This window comes from Salmo trutta, unplaced genomic scaffold (genome assembly GCF_901001165.1).
Source record: "Salmo trutta unplaced genomic scaffold, fSalTru1.1, whole genome shotgun sequence".
Classification (NCBI taxonomy): domain Eukaryota; kingdom Metazoa; phylum Chordata; class Actinopteri; order Salmoniformes; family Salmonidae; genus Salmo; species Salmo trutta.
In genome coordinates, this window is record NW_021822837.1 from 57,284 (window position 1) to 72,601 (window position 15,318).

The following is a 15,318-nucleotide window of genomic DNA, read 5'->3' on the forward strand; positions in this document are numbered from 1 at the left end:
GGAAACTTTCATCTTGAAAACAAAACGTTATTCCTGTTACATTGCACAAACTTCAATGTTACGTCATAATTACGTACAATTCTGGCAAATTAGTTCGCAACGAGCTAGGTGGCCCAAACTGTTGCATATACCCTGACTGCGTGCAATGAACGCAAAATAACACAATTTCACCTGGTTAAAATTGCCTGCTAACCTGGATTTCTTTTATCTAAATATGCAGGTTTAAAAATATATACTTCTGTGTATTGATTTTAAGAAAGGCATTGATGTTTATGGTTGGGTACAGTCGTGCAACGATTGTGCTTTTTTCGCAAATGCGCTATTGTTAAATCATCCCCGGTTGGCGAAGTCTGCTGTCTTTGTTAGGAAGAATAGTCTTCACAGTTCGATTCAGGAGAAGTGTATCTATAAAATGGTGTAAAATAGTCCTATGTTTGAGAACTTTGAATTATGCCATTTTGTGGTTTTAAATCTGGCGCTCTGATTTTTCACTGGCTGTCCCACTACCCTAGAGAGGTTAACCCACCGTTCCTAGGCCGTCATTGAAAATAAGAATGTGTTCTTAACTGACTTGCCTAGTTAAATAAAGGTCTAAAAAATATATTATAATAAAAAAAATAAAAAAAATCGGCCAAATCGGCGTCCAAAAATACCGATTTCCGATTGTTATGAAAACTTGAAATCGGCCCTAATTAATCGGCCATTCCGATTAATCGGTCGACCTCTACTTTACTTTACAGGGTTGCTACTGGTGTGTAAAATGGTTAGACTCTACCAGACCAGAAAATGGTAAGACCGTCAAACTCTTGAGTTAAGAAGATAAAGACTACATCGGAACATTCAGTCTGCAGCTGTTTAAGTACTTTAGTCTAGTAAACTCGACCGAGGACCACAGCGTGTGTACCTTAGAAGGATCCAGTCTAACGAAGATGAGAGGGGAAGAACATTTCCCGATCAAACGACCATTGGTACGTCTGATGTATCCATTCTAAAAGAGACTTCCAGAACAAAGGAAAACCTACTACAACTACTAAGGACATGGTCCAGAGACTTGCACAACTAGAGACTTTCTGTCAAAGTATTCGTCACAGACTGATGGGGCGATTTCAACAGAGTGAGACGACGAAGACATACAAGCGTAAATACACTGCTCAAAAAAATAAAAGGAACACTAAAATAACACATCCTAGATCTGAATGAATGAAATAATATTATTAAATACTTTTTTCTTTACATAGTTGAATGTGCTGACAACAAAATCACACAAAAAATAATCAATGGAAATCCAATTTATCAACCCATGGAGGTCTGGATTTGGAGTCATACTCAAAATTAAAGTGGAAAACCACACTACAGGCTGATCCAACTTTGATGTAATGTCCTTAAAACAAGTCAAAATGAGGCACAGTAGTGTGTGTGGCCTCCACGTGCCTGTATGACCTCCCTACAACGCCTGGGCATGTTCCTGATGAGGTGGCGGATGGTCTCCTGAGGGATCTCCTCCCAGACCTGGACTAAAGCATCCGCCAGCTCCTGGACAGTCTGTGGTGCAACGTGGCGTTGGTGGATGGAGCGAGACATGATGTCCCAGATGTGCTCAATTGGATTCAGGTCTGGGGAACGGGCGGGCCAGTCCACAGCATCAATGCCTTCCTCTTACAGGAACTGCTGACACACTCCAGCCACATGAGGTCTAGCATTGTCTTGCATTAGGAGGAACCCAGGGCCAACCGCACCAGCATATGGTCTCACAAGGGGTCTGAGGATCTCATCTCGGTACCTAATGGCAGTCAGGCTACCTCTGGCGAGCACATGGAGGGCTGTGCGGCCCCCCAAAGAAATGCCACCCCACACCATGACTGACCCACCGCCAAACCGGTCATGCTGGAGGATGTTGCAGGCAGCAGAACGTTCTCCACGGCGTCTCCAGACTCTGTCACGTCTGTCACGTGCTCAGTGTGAACCTGCTTTCATCTGTGAAAAGCACAGGGCGCCAGTGGCGAATTTGCCAATCTTGGTGTTCTCTGGCAAATGCCAAACGTCCTGCACGGTGTTGGGCTGTAAGCGTCGGGCCCTCATACCACCCTCATGGAGTCTGTTTCTGACCGTTTGAGCAGACACATGCACATTTGTGGCCTGCTGGAGGTCATTTTGCAGGGCTCTGGCAGTGCTTCTCCTGCTCCTCCTTGCACAAAGGCAGAGGTAGCGGTCCTGCTGCTGGGTTGTTGCCCTCCTACGGCCTCATCCACGTCTCCTGATGTACTGGCCTGTCTCCTGGTAGCGCCTCCATGCTCTGGACACTACGCTGACAGACACAGCAAACCTTCTTGCCACAGCTCGCATTGATGTGCCATCCTGGATGAGCTGCACTACCTGAGCCACTGTGGGTTGTAGACTCCGTCTCATGCTACCACTAGAGTGAAAGCACCGCCATCATTCAAAAGTGACCAAAACATCAGCCAGGAAGCATAGGAACTGAGAAGTGGTCTGTGGTCACCACCTGCAGAACCACTCCTTTATTGGGGGTGTCTTGCTAATTGCCTATAATTTCCACTTGTTGTCTACTCCATTTGCACAACAGCATGTGAAATTTATTGTCAATCAGTGTTGCTTCCAAAGTGTACAGTTTGATTTCACAGAAGTGTGATTGACTTGGAGTTACATTGTGTTGTTTAACCTCTCTAGAGTAGGGGGCAGTATTTTCACATCCGGATAAAAAACGTACCCGATTTGAATCTGGTTATTACTCCTGCCCAGAAACTAGAATATGCATATAATTGTTTGATTTGCATAGAAAACACCCTAAAGTTTCTAAAACTGTTTGAATGGTGTCTGTGAGTATAACAGAACTCATATGGCAGGCCAAAACCTGAGAAGATTCTATACAAGAAGTGCCCTCTCTGACCATTTCTTGGCCTTCTATAGCCTCTTTATCGAAAACAGAGGATCTCTGCTGTAACGTGACATTTTCTAACGCTCCCATAGGCTCTCAGAAGGCGCCAGAATGGGGAATGATGACTCTGCAGTCCCTGGCTGAAAAACAGTAGCACATTTGGAAAGTGGTCGATCTGAGAACAATGAAACGGGGGCGCGCGTGCACGTGAAGAGTCCATTTTCTTCTTTGAGTCTTTGAACGAAAACAAGTCTCCCGGTCGGAATATTATCGCTATTTTACGAGAAAAATCGCATAAATTGATTTTAAACAGCGTTTGACATGCTTCGAAGTATGGTAATGGAATATTTAGAATTTTTTTGTCAAGACATGCCTCCGCGTCACCGTTCGGATAAGGACCGGACAAAACAGAGGATATTTGAACATAACTATGGATTATTTTGAACCAAAACAACATTTGTGGATGAAGTAGCAGTCCTGGGAGTGCATTCTGACGAAGAACAGCAAAGGTAATCCAATTTTTCTTATAGTAATTCTGAGTTTAGTGAACGCCAAACTTGGTGGGTGTCAAATTAGCTAGCCCGTGATGGCGAGCTATCTACTCAGAATATTGCAAAATGTGCTTTTGCCGAAAAGCTATTTTAAAATCTGACACCGCGATTGCATAAAGGAGTCTGTATCTATAATTCTTAAAATAATTGTTCTGTTTTTTGTGAACGTTTATCGTGAGTAATTTAGTAAATTCACCGGAAGTTTTCGGTATGTTTGCTAGTTCTGAACGTCACATGCTAATGTATAAAGCTGGTTTTTGATATAAATATGAACTTGATTGAACAAAACATGCATGTATTGTATAACATAATGTCCTAGCAGTGTCATCTGATGAAGATCATCAAAGGTTAGTGCTGCATTTAGCTGTGGTTTTGGTTTTTGTGACATTATATGCTAGCTTGAAAAATGGGTGTGTGATTATTTCTGGCTGGATACTCTCCTGACATAATCTAATGTTTTGCTTTCGTTGTAAAGCCTTTTTGAAATCGGACAATGTGGTTAGATTAACGAGAGTCTTGTCTTTAAAATGGTGTAAAATAGTGATATGTTTGAGAAATTGAAGTTATAGCATTTTTAAGGTTTTTGAATATCGCGCCACTCGATTCCACTGGCTGTTGACTAGGTGGGACGATTTCGTCCCACATACCCGAGAGAGGTTAAGTGTTCCCTTTATTTGTTTGAGCAGTATATGTACATTGCGCTTCTAAATCCAAATGAGCGGTTGTTAGGGTGCTAAATATCCACACTTACGATGAGGGTATTATTCAACTGTCTGTACGATAGTTGAATTCCTTTGTCTCTCCTTCTTCCACTCTTTCTTTCCCAACCCCTTTTCATTGTGTACCCAGCCATCGTATTGGGTTTGTCCACTAGGGATTTTTCATTACATTGTTAGTAATCAACGTATAATCTATTCTGTTTGTGTGTTAATGGATTTCTGTGTGATTCTTTCATTAGTTAGTAAATAAATAATCAAGCCAATTTGTGTAAGCTGATTCATCATGGAGACTTGGGTTTGTGCAGATTTATAGGATATTACAACGTTCAGAATGAGACTGAAATAGGAGCAAATGATTAATGGATGACGGATAGTATATCGAGATATTCAGATATTTTTGAGTTAATTCCGGACCCGGTAACTCGTTAAATACATTTTTCCCGTGGTGCCCTAGATTACTGCTTAATTAATTGTTATGATTAATTTAATCGCTTAATAATTGAGCGTGGTATGTAATTATTCGATGAATAGCCGCCATCGCATTAATGGTAACAACGTCACGACACCATAAACATGTCTACTCCTGGAGTAACTTGCTGTCGGTTTGGCAGGAGGCCTTGGTCAATGGGAGGTCAAGGGTGAAGAGCTGAGGGCTTACAGTGGAGTGAGAGCGAAGTTGCAGACATTAAGATACAACTTGGTTGAGCTGGTTGAGAGAATGCCAAGAGTGTGTAAAGCTGTCATCAAGGCAAAGGGTGGCTATTTGAAAAATCTCAAATATTAAATATATTTTGATTTGTTTAACACTTTTTGGTTACCACATGATTCCATATGTGTTATTTCATAGTTTTGATGTCTTAATCAAATAAAGAAAACCCCTTGAAAGAGTAGGCGTTCTAAAACTTTGACCGTGTCAGGGATTTCTTCGTCGGAGGACGATATGGCGAAATCATCATCGGAAAATGAGGACCAATATGCAGCAGAGTTGCGATGGTTCATTTTGAACTTTTAATAAATTCCAAAACGAACATACAAAAACGAACGCACGATACACTGACAGTCCTGTTAGGTTTACACACACTAAACACGGAACAATCTCCCACAAATACACAGACAAACACACCCAACTAATATAGGACTTCCAATCAAAGGCAACACCACACAGCTGCCTTCAATTGGAAGTCCACCCCAATTAACTCAACATAGAAACAGATCAACCAGACTACACATAGAAATACATCAACATAGACCATAACTCAAAACCCGGAAATAATAAATCAAACGCCCTCCTAACTAACACACCACCCTGAACCACATAAAACAAATACCCTCTGCCACGTCCTGACCAAACTAAAATGACAATTAACCCTTATACTGGCCAGGACGTGACAGACCGGTAGTGTATACTTAACAAAAATATAAACGCAACATGTAAAGTGTTGATCCCATGTTTCATGAGCTGAAATAAAACATCCCAGAAATGGTCCATATGCACAAAAAGCTTATTTTTCTCAAGTTCTGTGCAAAACTCTGTTTACATCCCTGTTAGTGAGCATTTATTCTTGCCAATATAATCCATCCACCTGACAGGTGTGGCATATCAAGAAGCTGATTAAACAGCATCATCATAACACAGGTGCACCTTGTGCTGGGGACAATAAAAGGCCACTCTAAAATATGCAGTTTTGTCACACAATGTCACAGATGTCTCAAGTTGAAGGAGCTTGCAATTAGCATGTTGACTGCAAGAATGTCCACTACAGCTGTTGTCAGTGAACTGAATGTCAATTTCTCTACCATAAGCCACCCCCCATAACCAAAATTGTTTCAGTAAGAGGAGGGCAATGATCGGTGTCGTTTTGGTTTATCGTCCCAGCTCTCTCGCTCTCTCCTCTGGCAACGGCCCGACACACACGAACATGACGTGCACACAGAGGCGCACATGTGGATAGCTCTCTAACATCATGAAAGTTTGCCTTGCGTATTATTTGATGATCAATTGTTTGTCTTTTGTTGCCGTGGTGGCAACAATTAAGCAGTATAACGGTAATACACTGTAGTCATCTCCGTCGCATTTTGTAAGACCTTTTAAAATTGAACATTTTAAGACTTATTAAGGCCTTTAAATCAGATGAATGAATTTAAGACTTTTTAAGACTCTGTAAGTATGTAATTTTTTTGCTGTGCAGGAGAGGAGATAACATTAGGTGTTAAGGTGAGGTCTTACCTGCATGAAGACCATGTCAGAGATGGCTGATCCATCACAGGGCAGTAGTCTGGTCCAGCCTCTGATCACTCCCTCCAGACCTCTCTCTACCACGTTCCACACTGACTGCAGCTGCTCCGCTGTCGACTTCTTCTTGAACATTGACAAAGTGTCTGTGTTTTTCTCTGTGGGTGTCCACTCCACGCTGTCGTCTTCGCTTGAGGCTGTGGGACAACATGGGAAAAATACATCACTGCAGATCAATGGACCTAAGTACACTGACATTGGAGAAGAGTCAGGGAAAATCTGGAATGAGACAATTATTTCAATATAGTGCACTTCTTTTGATCATACAGTGCCTTCAGAAAGTCTTCAGACTCCTTGACCTTTTCCACATTTTGTTACATTACAGCCTCATTCTAAAATGGATGAAATTGTTTTTTTTCCCTCATCAATCTACACACTATATTGTGTATAGATTGCTGAGGATGTTTTTTTATTTAATCAATTTTCTAATAAGACTGTAACATGAAATGTGTAAAAAGTCAAGGGTTCTGAAATAGGGTATCAGTGTGAGCCTCAGTGTGGTAGTGGTGGTAGTAACAGTTAACTACCTGTCTTCCTGCCTGAATGGACAGTGGAGTCAGCAGTGCTCTCCAGCACCATGGCCAGCCTGATGGTCATCTCAGCTAACACCATGGGATCCGTGTCAGCCAGCTCACACACATGAGCCACCTCACTGAGCACAGACAGGGTCCACACCCACTACACAGAGAGAGAGTATAACACATTAAATAAGTGGCTATCATGTACAATACATATTTGCAGAGATTAATTTGTGTAGAGCAGTGGTTCCCAAACTTTTTTTATAGTCCCGTACCCCTTCAAACATTCAAACTCCAGCGGCGTACACCCTCTAGCACCAGGGTCAGCGCACTCTCAAATGTTGTTTTTTGCCATCATTGTAAGGCTGCCACACATACACTATACGATACATTTATTAAACATTAGAATGAGTGTGAGTTTGTCACAACCCGGCTCCTGGGAAGTGAAAAAGAGCTCTTATAGGACCAGGGCACATATAATAATAATAATAATAATAATAATAATAATAATAATAATAATAATAATAATAATAATAATAATAAATAATTTTGCTCTTTATTTAGCCATCTTACATATAAAACTATATTTGTTCATCGAAAATTGTGAATAACTCACCACAGCTTAATGAGAAGAGTGTTCTGGAAAGGATGCACATAACTCTGAAATGTTGGGTTGTATTGGAGAGAGTCTCAGTCTTAAATCATTTTTCACACAGTCGGTGCCTCTATTTAGTTTTCATGCTAGTGAGGGCCGAGAATCCACTCTCACATAGGTACGTGGTTGCAAAGGGCATCTGTGTCTTAACAGCGCGATTTGCCAAGGCAGGATACTCTGAGCACAGCCCAATCCAGAAATATGGCAGTGGCTTCTGATTAAATTCAATTTTCAAAGAGCCGCTAGTTGCAATTTCGATGAGGTTCTCTTGTTCAGATATTGGTAAGTGGACTGGTGTCAGGGCATGAAAGGGATAACGAATCCAGTTGTTTGTGTCATCCGTTTCGGAAAAGTACCTGCGTAATTCCGCAGGTGTTTCGCTATATCACATTTGACATTGTCCGCTTGAGTTCATTTGCACACAAAAAATCATAATGACGGAAAGACCTGTGTGTTGTCCTTGTTAATGTAGACAGAGAAGAGCTCCAACTTCTTAATCATTTTGTCCCGCACATTGAATATAGTTGCAGAGAGTCCCTGTAATCCTAGATTCAGAATATTCAGGCGAGAAAAAACATCACCCAGATAGACAAGTCGTGTGAGAAACTCGTCATCATGCAAGCGGTCAGACAAGTGAAAACGATGGTCAGTAAAGAAAACTTTAAGCTAACCAAAAAAAAAATTGTCAACACTTTGCCCCTTGATAACCAGCGCACTTCAGTATGTTATAAAAGCATTACATGGTCGCTGCCCAGATCATTGCATAGTGCAGAAAATACACGAGAGTTCAGGGGCCTTGCTTTAACAAAGTTAACCATTTTCACTGTAGTGTCCAAAACATCTTTCAAGCTGTCAGCCATTCCTTTGGCAGCAAGAGCCTCTCAGTGGATGCTGCATTGTACCCAAGTGGCGTTGGGAGCAACTGCTTGCACACGTGTTAACACTCCACTATGTCTCCCTGTCATGGCTTTTGTGCCATCAGTACAGATACCAACACATCTTGACCACTAAAGTCCATTTGATGTCACAAAGCTGTCCAGTACTTTAAAAAATATCCTCTCCTGTTGTCCTGGTTTCCAGTGGTTTGCAGAAGAGGATGTCTTCCTTAACTGACCCCCCATAAACGTAACGGACATATACCAGGAGCTGTGCCAGGTCCGCCACGTCTGTTGATTTATCCAGCTGTAACACATAGAATTCACTGGCTTGTATGCGAAGCAATAATTGTTTCAAAACATCTCCTGCCATGTCACTGATGCGTCGTGAAACAGTGTTGTTTGATGAAGACATTGTCTGTATAGTTTTTTTTGCCTTTTCACCCAGCATTGTCCCAGCCATATCCGCAGCAGCAAGAAGAATGAATGCCTGTCCTAGCCACTCGGTAGCTCACCATATAAGATGCTTCTAGCCCCTTCTTATTAATGGTATCTGTTGCTTTTATACATGTCTTACTACTCTAAAGTCATCTTAATTCTCGCTCAAAACATCTGTGGCTTATTCTTCAAATTGGCATGTTTTGTTTCTAATGTCTGCGCAAGAGTGAAGGTTTCATCGAGTTGTGAGATAGTACTTTATAACACACTGTGGCTGAGGAAAGGCACAACTCCCAATATAAGTGAACCCCAAATCAATGTAGTTCTCATCATATTTGCGCCTCGTCGATGGTCCAACGTCCCTGTCTGTTGTTCGGTGCTTTCCCAGGTAAGGGGGCAGTAGCTCTTCGGCAGCATCAGATTCACAACCGTCAGTGTCCATCCTAGCTGAGCTAACAACAAATGTAAAATTACTGATGCTAGCATTGGATGTGCTCGTGGAAGCAGAACAACTTGTGTTGTCAACAGGTGCAAGTGTAGTACCGCTGGTAGTATCAGTACTACTAGAGCTGGTATGTGACTCTATGGATGCGGGCCTTACCTTTTTTAAACAATTTATACATTTTCAAGCAAACGGAATGAGCAGCAGCTACATTTGGCTACATAGTGGAATTCCCGTGAGAGAGTAACGGTTAATGTGATTGGATGTTAATTATTTGACTAGGCTACCTGTATTTGACATTGTGCTGTTATTTCGCTCAACACTAGATGGTTTAATTTTATTTTTGGCAGTGAAACGAGGCTACTCAGGTGAGAAAAAAACCTCCCCCAAATGTATAGCCCTGTTGGAAAATATAAACGTGTTTTATAAAATATAAAAATAAAATATAAAATGTTTTTTTTTTTTAATATTTTTTTATTTTTAATGTGAATCACTTTTTTATTTGGCGTACCCCAGACGGCATTGCTTGTACATACCCAAGTTTGGGAATACCTGGTGTAGAGCTACTGTACCTTGTCCAGGTTCTCCATCTTGCCCAGGAAGTGTATAGGGTCCCAGTGTCGAACCTGGGCTCTCTGGAAAATGATCTTACATTTAGACCAAAGGTACAGCACTATGTCCATCACCAGGTCTCCGTCAGGTTGCACGTCCTGACAGATGAAGGATACACACAGGTATTCAGTAAGCAGTCACTGATTCAATATGGAATAGATAGATACTATAGGATTCTACAGAGCACTGTCTAACCTGAGCTGAACCACAGACACAGCTGTATAAGGCCTGCACCAGACCAACAAACTCCTCACTCATAACCACTCCCAGATGCCTGTCCTTCTCTGTGGAGACACCACAACATCTTAAATCACTGTCCAGCACTCTTTTGTTATATGCCATTTCAATAGTTGTACAGCTAATTGACAGAAGTATCGACAGCTACAGTACCAGACACAGTGTCGTCCTTGGTGTTGAGTCTGATCTTCTGTGTAGACATGAGGCGCTCCATGGAGTCCAGCAACCTCAGCTCCAGCTCTGACTTCCTGAAAGACCTCCCCTCCATTCTCTGTCCGCACACGCACAAGTCGTGCATTATAACTGTGTATTATAACTGGAATCTAGGAATTCTCACTCCACAAGCATTACAGTAGTTGCTACAGTAGGACCATATTTATCTGGACACAATGATTCTTCTGACCCAAATGTTTTAACACAGTATATGCTGATCTCATAGATCTAGATCCAGAACACGTATGGCTTAGTTAGTCAACTGTGTATGAAACTGATACGACATAATTGTATGAAACCAGTCCCAGTAGAGGTGTGTTGTGACTTACAGGCAGTAGGGTGTGCTGCAGTGTGTCAGAGAGGATACAGAACATGTCCCACTGCTCATATCGAAACAGCAGCTTGACAAACTTCACCGCTGCATCCAACGACACCTTGTTCTCCCCTGGGGGTACAAAGCAAAGCAGGGTAGTCCTCTCAACAACATCGTCACTTTTTTCCAGGAAGTTCTGGTATCCATTAAGACAAGTTACAGTCAGTAAAAAACATCTATCCAGTATTAAATCATTTTTTCATATGTATTCAAATCAACCCACTAATACCATCACCAAATGTCATTATTGACAACATTCACATATTTTAGATATCTTGCTAGAAGCCACATTTAGGTGGAAATTGCCTTCAATTCCTAGTAGTTTTAAGTTCACCGCACTGTGACTGCTATAGTAGCGTGGCTACCCCCTCTCTCCCTCCCTCTCTCCCCCGGCCTGACCTGAAGAGCTCAGTTACTTTCAATGTGGCACTGTCATAGGATGCCACCTTTCCAGCAAGTCAGTTCGTCAAACTTCTGCCCTGCTAGAGCTGCCCCGGTCAACTGAAAGTGCTGATATTGTGAAGTGGAAACGTCTAGGAGCAACAACGGCTCAGCCGCAAAGTGGTAGGCCACACAAGCTCACAGAACGGGACAGAACGTGCTGAAACACGTAAAAATAGTCTGTCCTCGGTTGCAACACTCACTACTGAGTTCAAAACTGCCTCTGGACGCAACGTCAGCACAAGAACTGTTCATCGGGAGCTTAATGAAATGGGTTTCCATGGCCGAGCAGCCACACACAAGCCTAAGATCACCATGCGTAATGCCAAGTGTCGGCTGGAGTGGTGTAAAGCTCGCCGCCATTGGACTCTGGAGCAGCGGAAATGTGTTCTCTGGAGTGATGAATCACACTTCACTATGTCATGACGTTGGCCTCTTTGAGTACAGGGAGGACAGTTGACCCCCTCCCCCCTTGCACCATCCCCCAACCTACCTTCCCCCACCCAGGCCCTGTGTGAAAGGGTTGTAAAAAAACTCTAAGAGGAGAATCTCTTGCCACATGGCCCATAGAGAGACACAGGAAATTCTTCCAACTCACAGAATTGGGGAGCCAAGCGACCTTTGTGTTCTGGAGAAGGTATGGAAGATTGGTGAAGAATCCAGCTACGAACTGGTCCGCTTGGTACAATTTTGTGATACTCAGAAGAGACAATATAGCCATATTACCATAAAACTGTTTATATAATAGCCTCAGCGATGAGACTTGCATCCACATGGTTGTATAGAATGTATTAATAAGGATAAAGCTTTTGTAATACATTGAGATGCTATGTACTGATGTTAATGTGATAAGCTTGGTACAGGAATACAATTCTAACTCAGTCATCGGCACGCCCCCAGGGACACAGACAGGACCAGGCGTCATGTGACATGTTCACTATAAAACCCACCCTGATTTACATTTCTAACAGACCCGGCCTCCACTCCATTGCGAGTTGGCCAATAGGTTTGACCATCCAAGTACTCTACTGAAAGTGAACTATACCACGTGGTTAACTTTTAGACTATCGATACCGACAGAATAAGAACAAGTCTTTGATATTAATTATTAGTCTGCAGCTAAGTAAATTATATCATTGAACGCGAAGACCAACGAAACATCCATTCTATGACGACATTAATGAATGTCGGTTAGAATGGATCTCCAACTCTCCCAACAGAACGACGCTCCAACAAGGATCCCGACAACACACTGAGCGTAAATATATATTGATTGCAATTGTTCCCGAATGAGTGAGCGTTCAATTGTCAATTATTAATGAACTCTGTGTACCTCCTCAGCTGAACATTTTATGACCCATTGTTCTACAAGACACCAGACATGCCTGTTAGCCACTAGGGCACATTACTCTACCAATTCTTTGTGATGATAATTACTGTTTGTATACTTTGTGAATTACTTAGTTTAGTAAATAAATGATTTTAAGACAATTGATGTATGGATGACTCTTAGTAAAGACTGGGTTCGTGCAGATACAACAATTTACGACGTTTGGAATGAGACTGGACGCGAGGTAAAATACACCATTTAAACCAGAAGATAATCGGCCTATACTATAATAGAATATATAATGTTATAATATAGGAAAGTTATATTAGGAAAATTATAACTTTGTAATCTGAATATCTTCCTTGGTGCCCCGATCTCCTAGTTAATTACAATTAAACGATGAATCAGTTTGATCGCGTGATAATAATTACAGGGAGTTAATTGATAAACATGTCTTCAGTTTAATGGTACCCCAAAGACACGACAACTATCTGGTAGTCCGACAAACAAATCTGGGTTTGGCAGATGCCAGGAGAACGCTACCTGCCTGAATGCATAGTGCCAACTGTAAAGTTTTGTGGAGGAGGAATAATGGTCTGGGGCTGTTTTTCATGGTTCAGGCTAGGCCCCTTAGTTCCAGTGAAGGGAAATCTTAACGCTACAGCATACAATTACATTCTAGACAATTCTGTGCTTACAACTTTGTGACACCAGTTTAGGGAAGGCCCTTCCTGTTTCAGCATGACAATGCCCCCGTGTACAAAGCAAGGTCCATACAGAAATGGTTTGTTGAGAATGGTGTGGAAGAACATAACTGGCTTGCACAGTTAAGTCCTGACCTCAACCCCACCTTTGGGATGAATTGGAAGGCCAGTAGGATTTGAACCCTGGTATGTAAAGGTGGAAGCCATTGTAATTACCATTAAGCCATGGAGCCTTGAGTGTGGCAGTCTAAAAAGGTGGATTTAGACAGCACCGGCTGAAATGGTGTTTTTACATAGTTTTTTCTTGCTAATAATCTAGCTATATTTCTAGATTCGATTGAAAGATGGCATGCTAGCTAGTTAGTTTGTGTTAAAAGACCTAGACATAAGAAAGTAGTTGTGTGGTCAGTAGCCCAGTTGTGGTCAGTAGTTGTGTGGTTCAGTAGTATTATGGTCAGTAGTTGTGTGGTCAGTAGTTGTTGTGTGATTGTGGTCAGAAGTTGTGATCAGTAGCTGTTGTCAGTATTTGTGGTCAGTATATATTGTGGTGAGTAGTTGTGGTTAGTAGATTTTGTGGTTAGCAGTTTGTTTGCGAGTAGTTGTGGTCAGCAGTTGTGTGGTTGTGGTCAGTAGTTGTGGTTAGAAGTGGTCAGTAGTTGTGGTTATAAGTTGTCAGTAGTTGTGGTTATAAGTTGTGGTCAGTAGTTGTATGGTTGTTTTGCAGGTTCTTTGGGACCTACAGTATGGATGTGGTGAGTAGTTGTGGTCAGTAGTTGTGTGGTTGTGGTCAGTAGTTAAGGTACGTCCTCTTTGTGGCACCTGACCACATGACTGGAGAGTAGTCCAGCTGTGACAAAACAAGGGCCTGTAGGACCTGCCTTGTTGATAGTGCTGTTAAGAAGGCAGAGCAGCGGATTATGATGGACAGACATCTCATCTTAGCTACTGTTGCATCAACATGTTTTGACCATGACCCAGGGTTACTCCAAGTTTAGTCACCTCAACTATATTTCCACAGTATTCACTACAAGATTTAGTTGAGGTTTAGTGTTTAGTGAACAATGTGTTGCTTTTAGTTTGTGAAATATTAGGGACCAACTTATTTCTTGCCACCCATTCGGAAACTGACTGCAGCACTTTCTTAAGTGTTGCAGTAATTTCACTCGCTGATGTGTAAAGTGCTGAGTCATCTGCATACATAGACACACTGGCTTTACTCAAAGTTGTTCTGTGGCTGTGGTCAGTAGTTGTGTGGTTGTGGTCAGTAGTTGTGGTCAGTAGTTTTGTGGTCAGTAGTTGTGATCAGCAGTTGTGTGGATGTGGTCAGAAGTTGTGTAGTTGTGGTCAGTAGTTGTGTGGTCAGCAGTTTTGTGGTCAGTAGTTGTGATCAGCAGTTGTGTGGATGTGGTCAGAAGTTGTGTAGTTGTGGTCAGTAGTTGTGATCAGTAGTTGTGTGCTTGTGGTCAGTAGTTGTGGTCAGTAGTTGCGTAGGTCAGTCGATCTGGTCAGTAGTTGTGTGCTTGTGGTCAGTAGTTGCGTAGGTCAGTAGATCTGGTCAGTAGTTGTGTGCTTGTGGTCAGTAGTTGTGGTCAGTAGTTGTGTGGTCAGTAGATCTGGTCAGTAGTTGTGGTCAGTAGTTGTGGTCAGTAGTTGTGTGGTCAGTAGATCTGGTCAGTAGTTGTGTGCTTGTGGTCAGTAGTTGTGGTCAGTAGATCTGGTCAGTAGTTGTGTGCTTGTGGTCAGTAGTTGCGTAGGTCAGTAGATCTGGTCAGTAGTTGTGTGCTTGTGGTCAGTAGATCTGGTCAGTAGTTGTGTGCTTGTGGTCAGTAGTTGTGGTCAGTAGTTGTGTGGTCAGTAGATCTGGTCAGTAGTTGTGGTCAGTCGTTGTGTGGTTGTGGTCAGTCGTAGTTGCATCTTTTGATCACCGTAGACCTCCATGTTAAAATTAGAATATTCAACTGATTATATTTCAAAAAGTATGATGAGTATCAAAAACATAAATGTAAGCAACTCAAGTTAAACCT

General features: G+C 42.1%; 1 protein-coding gene across 1 annotated transcript in view; it reads right to left on the reverse strand.

The window, feature by feature from the left end:
• Positions 1-15,318, reverse strand: part of LOC115185206 (cilia- and flagella-associated protein 54) — a gene marked incomplete at its 3' end in the record, with an annotated part of 80,676 nt that overhangs the window by 55,195 nt on the left and 10,163 nt on the right. Inside the window, exons 10-15 of the mRNA XM_029745715.1 lie at positions 10,776-10,891; positions 10,387-10,504; positions 10,192-10,280; positions 9,957-10,094; positions 6,984-7,134; positions 6,391-6,593 (exon numbers count right to left, since the gene is read on the reverse strand). Coding sequence (XP_029601575.1) covers positions 6,391-6,593; positions 6,984-7,134; positions 9,957-10,094; positions 10,192-10,280; positions 10,387-10,504; positions 10,776-10,891 — 815 coding nt within the window. The remainder of the gene's footprint in view (positions 1-6,390; positions 6,594-6,983; positions 7,135-9,956; positions 10,095-10,191; positions 10,281-10,386; positions 10,505-10,775; positions 10,892-15,318) is intronic.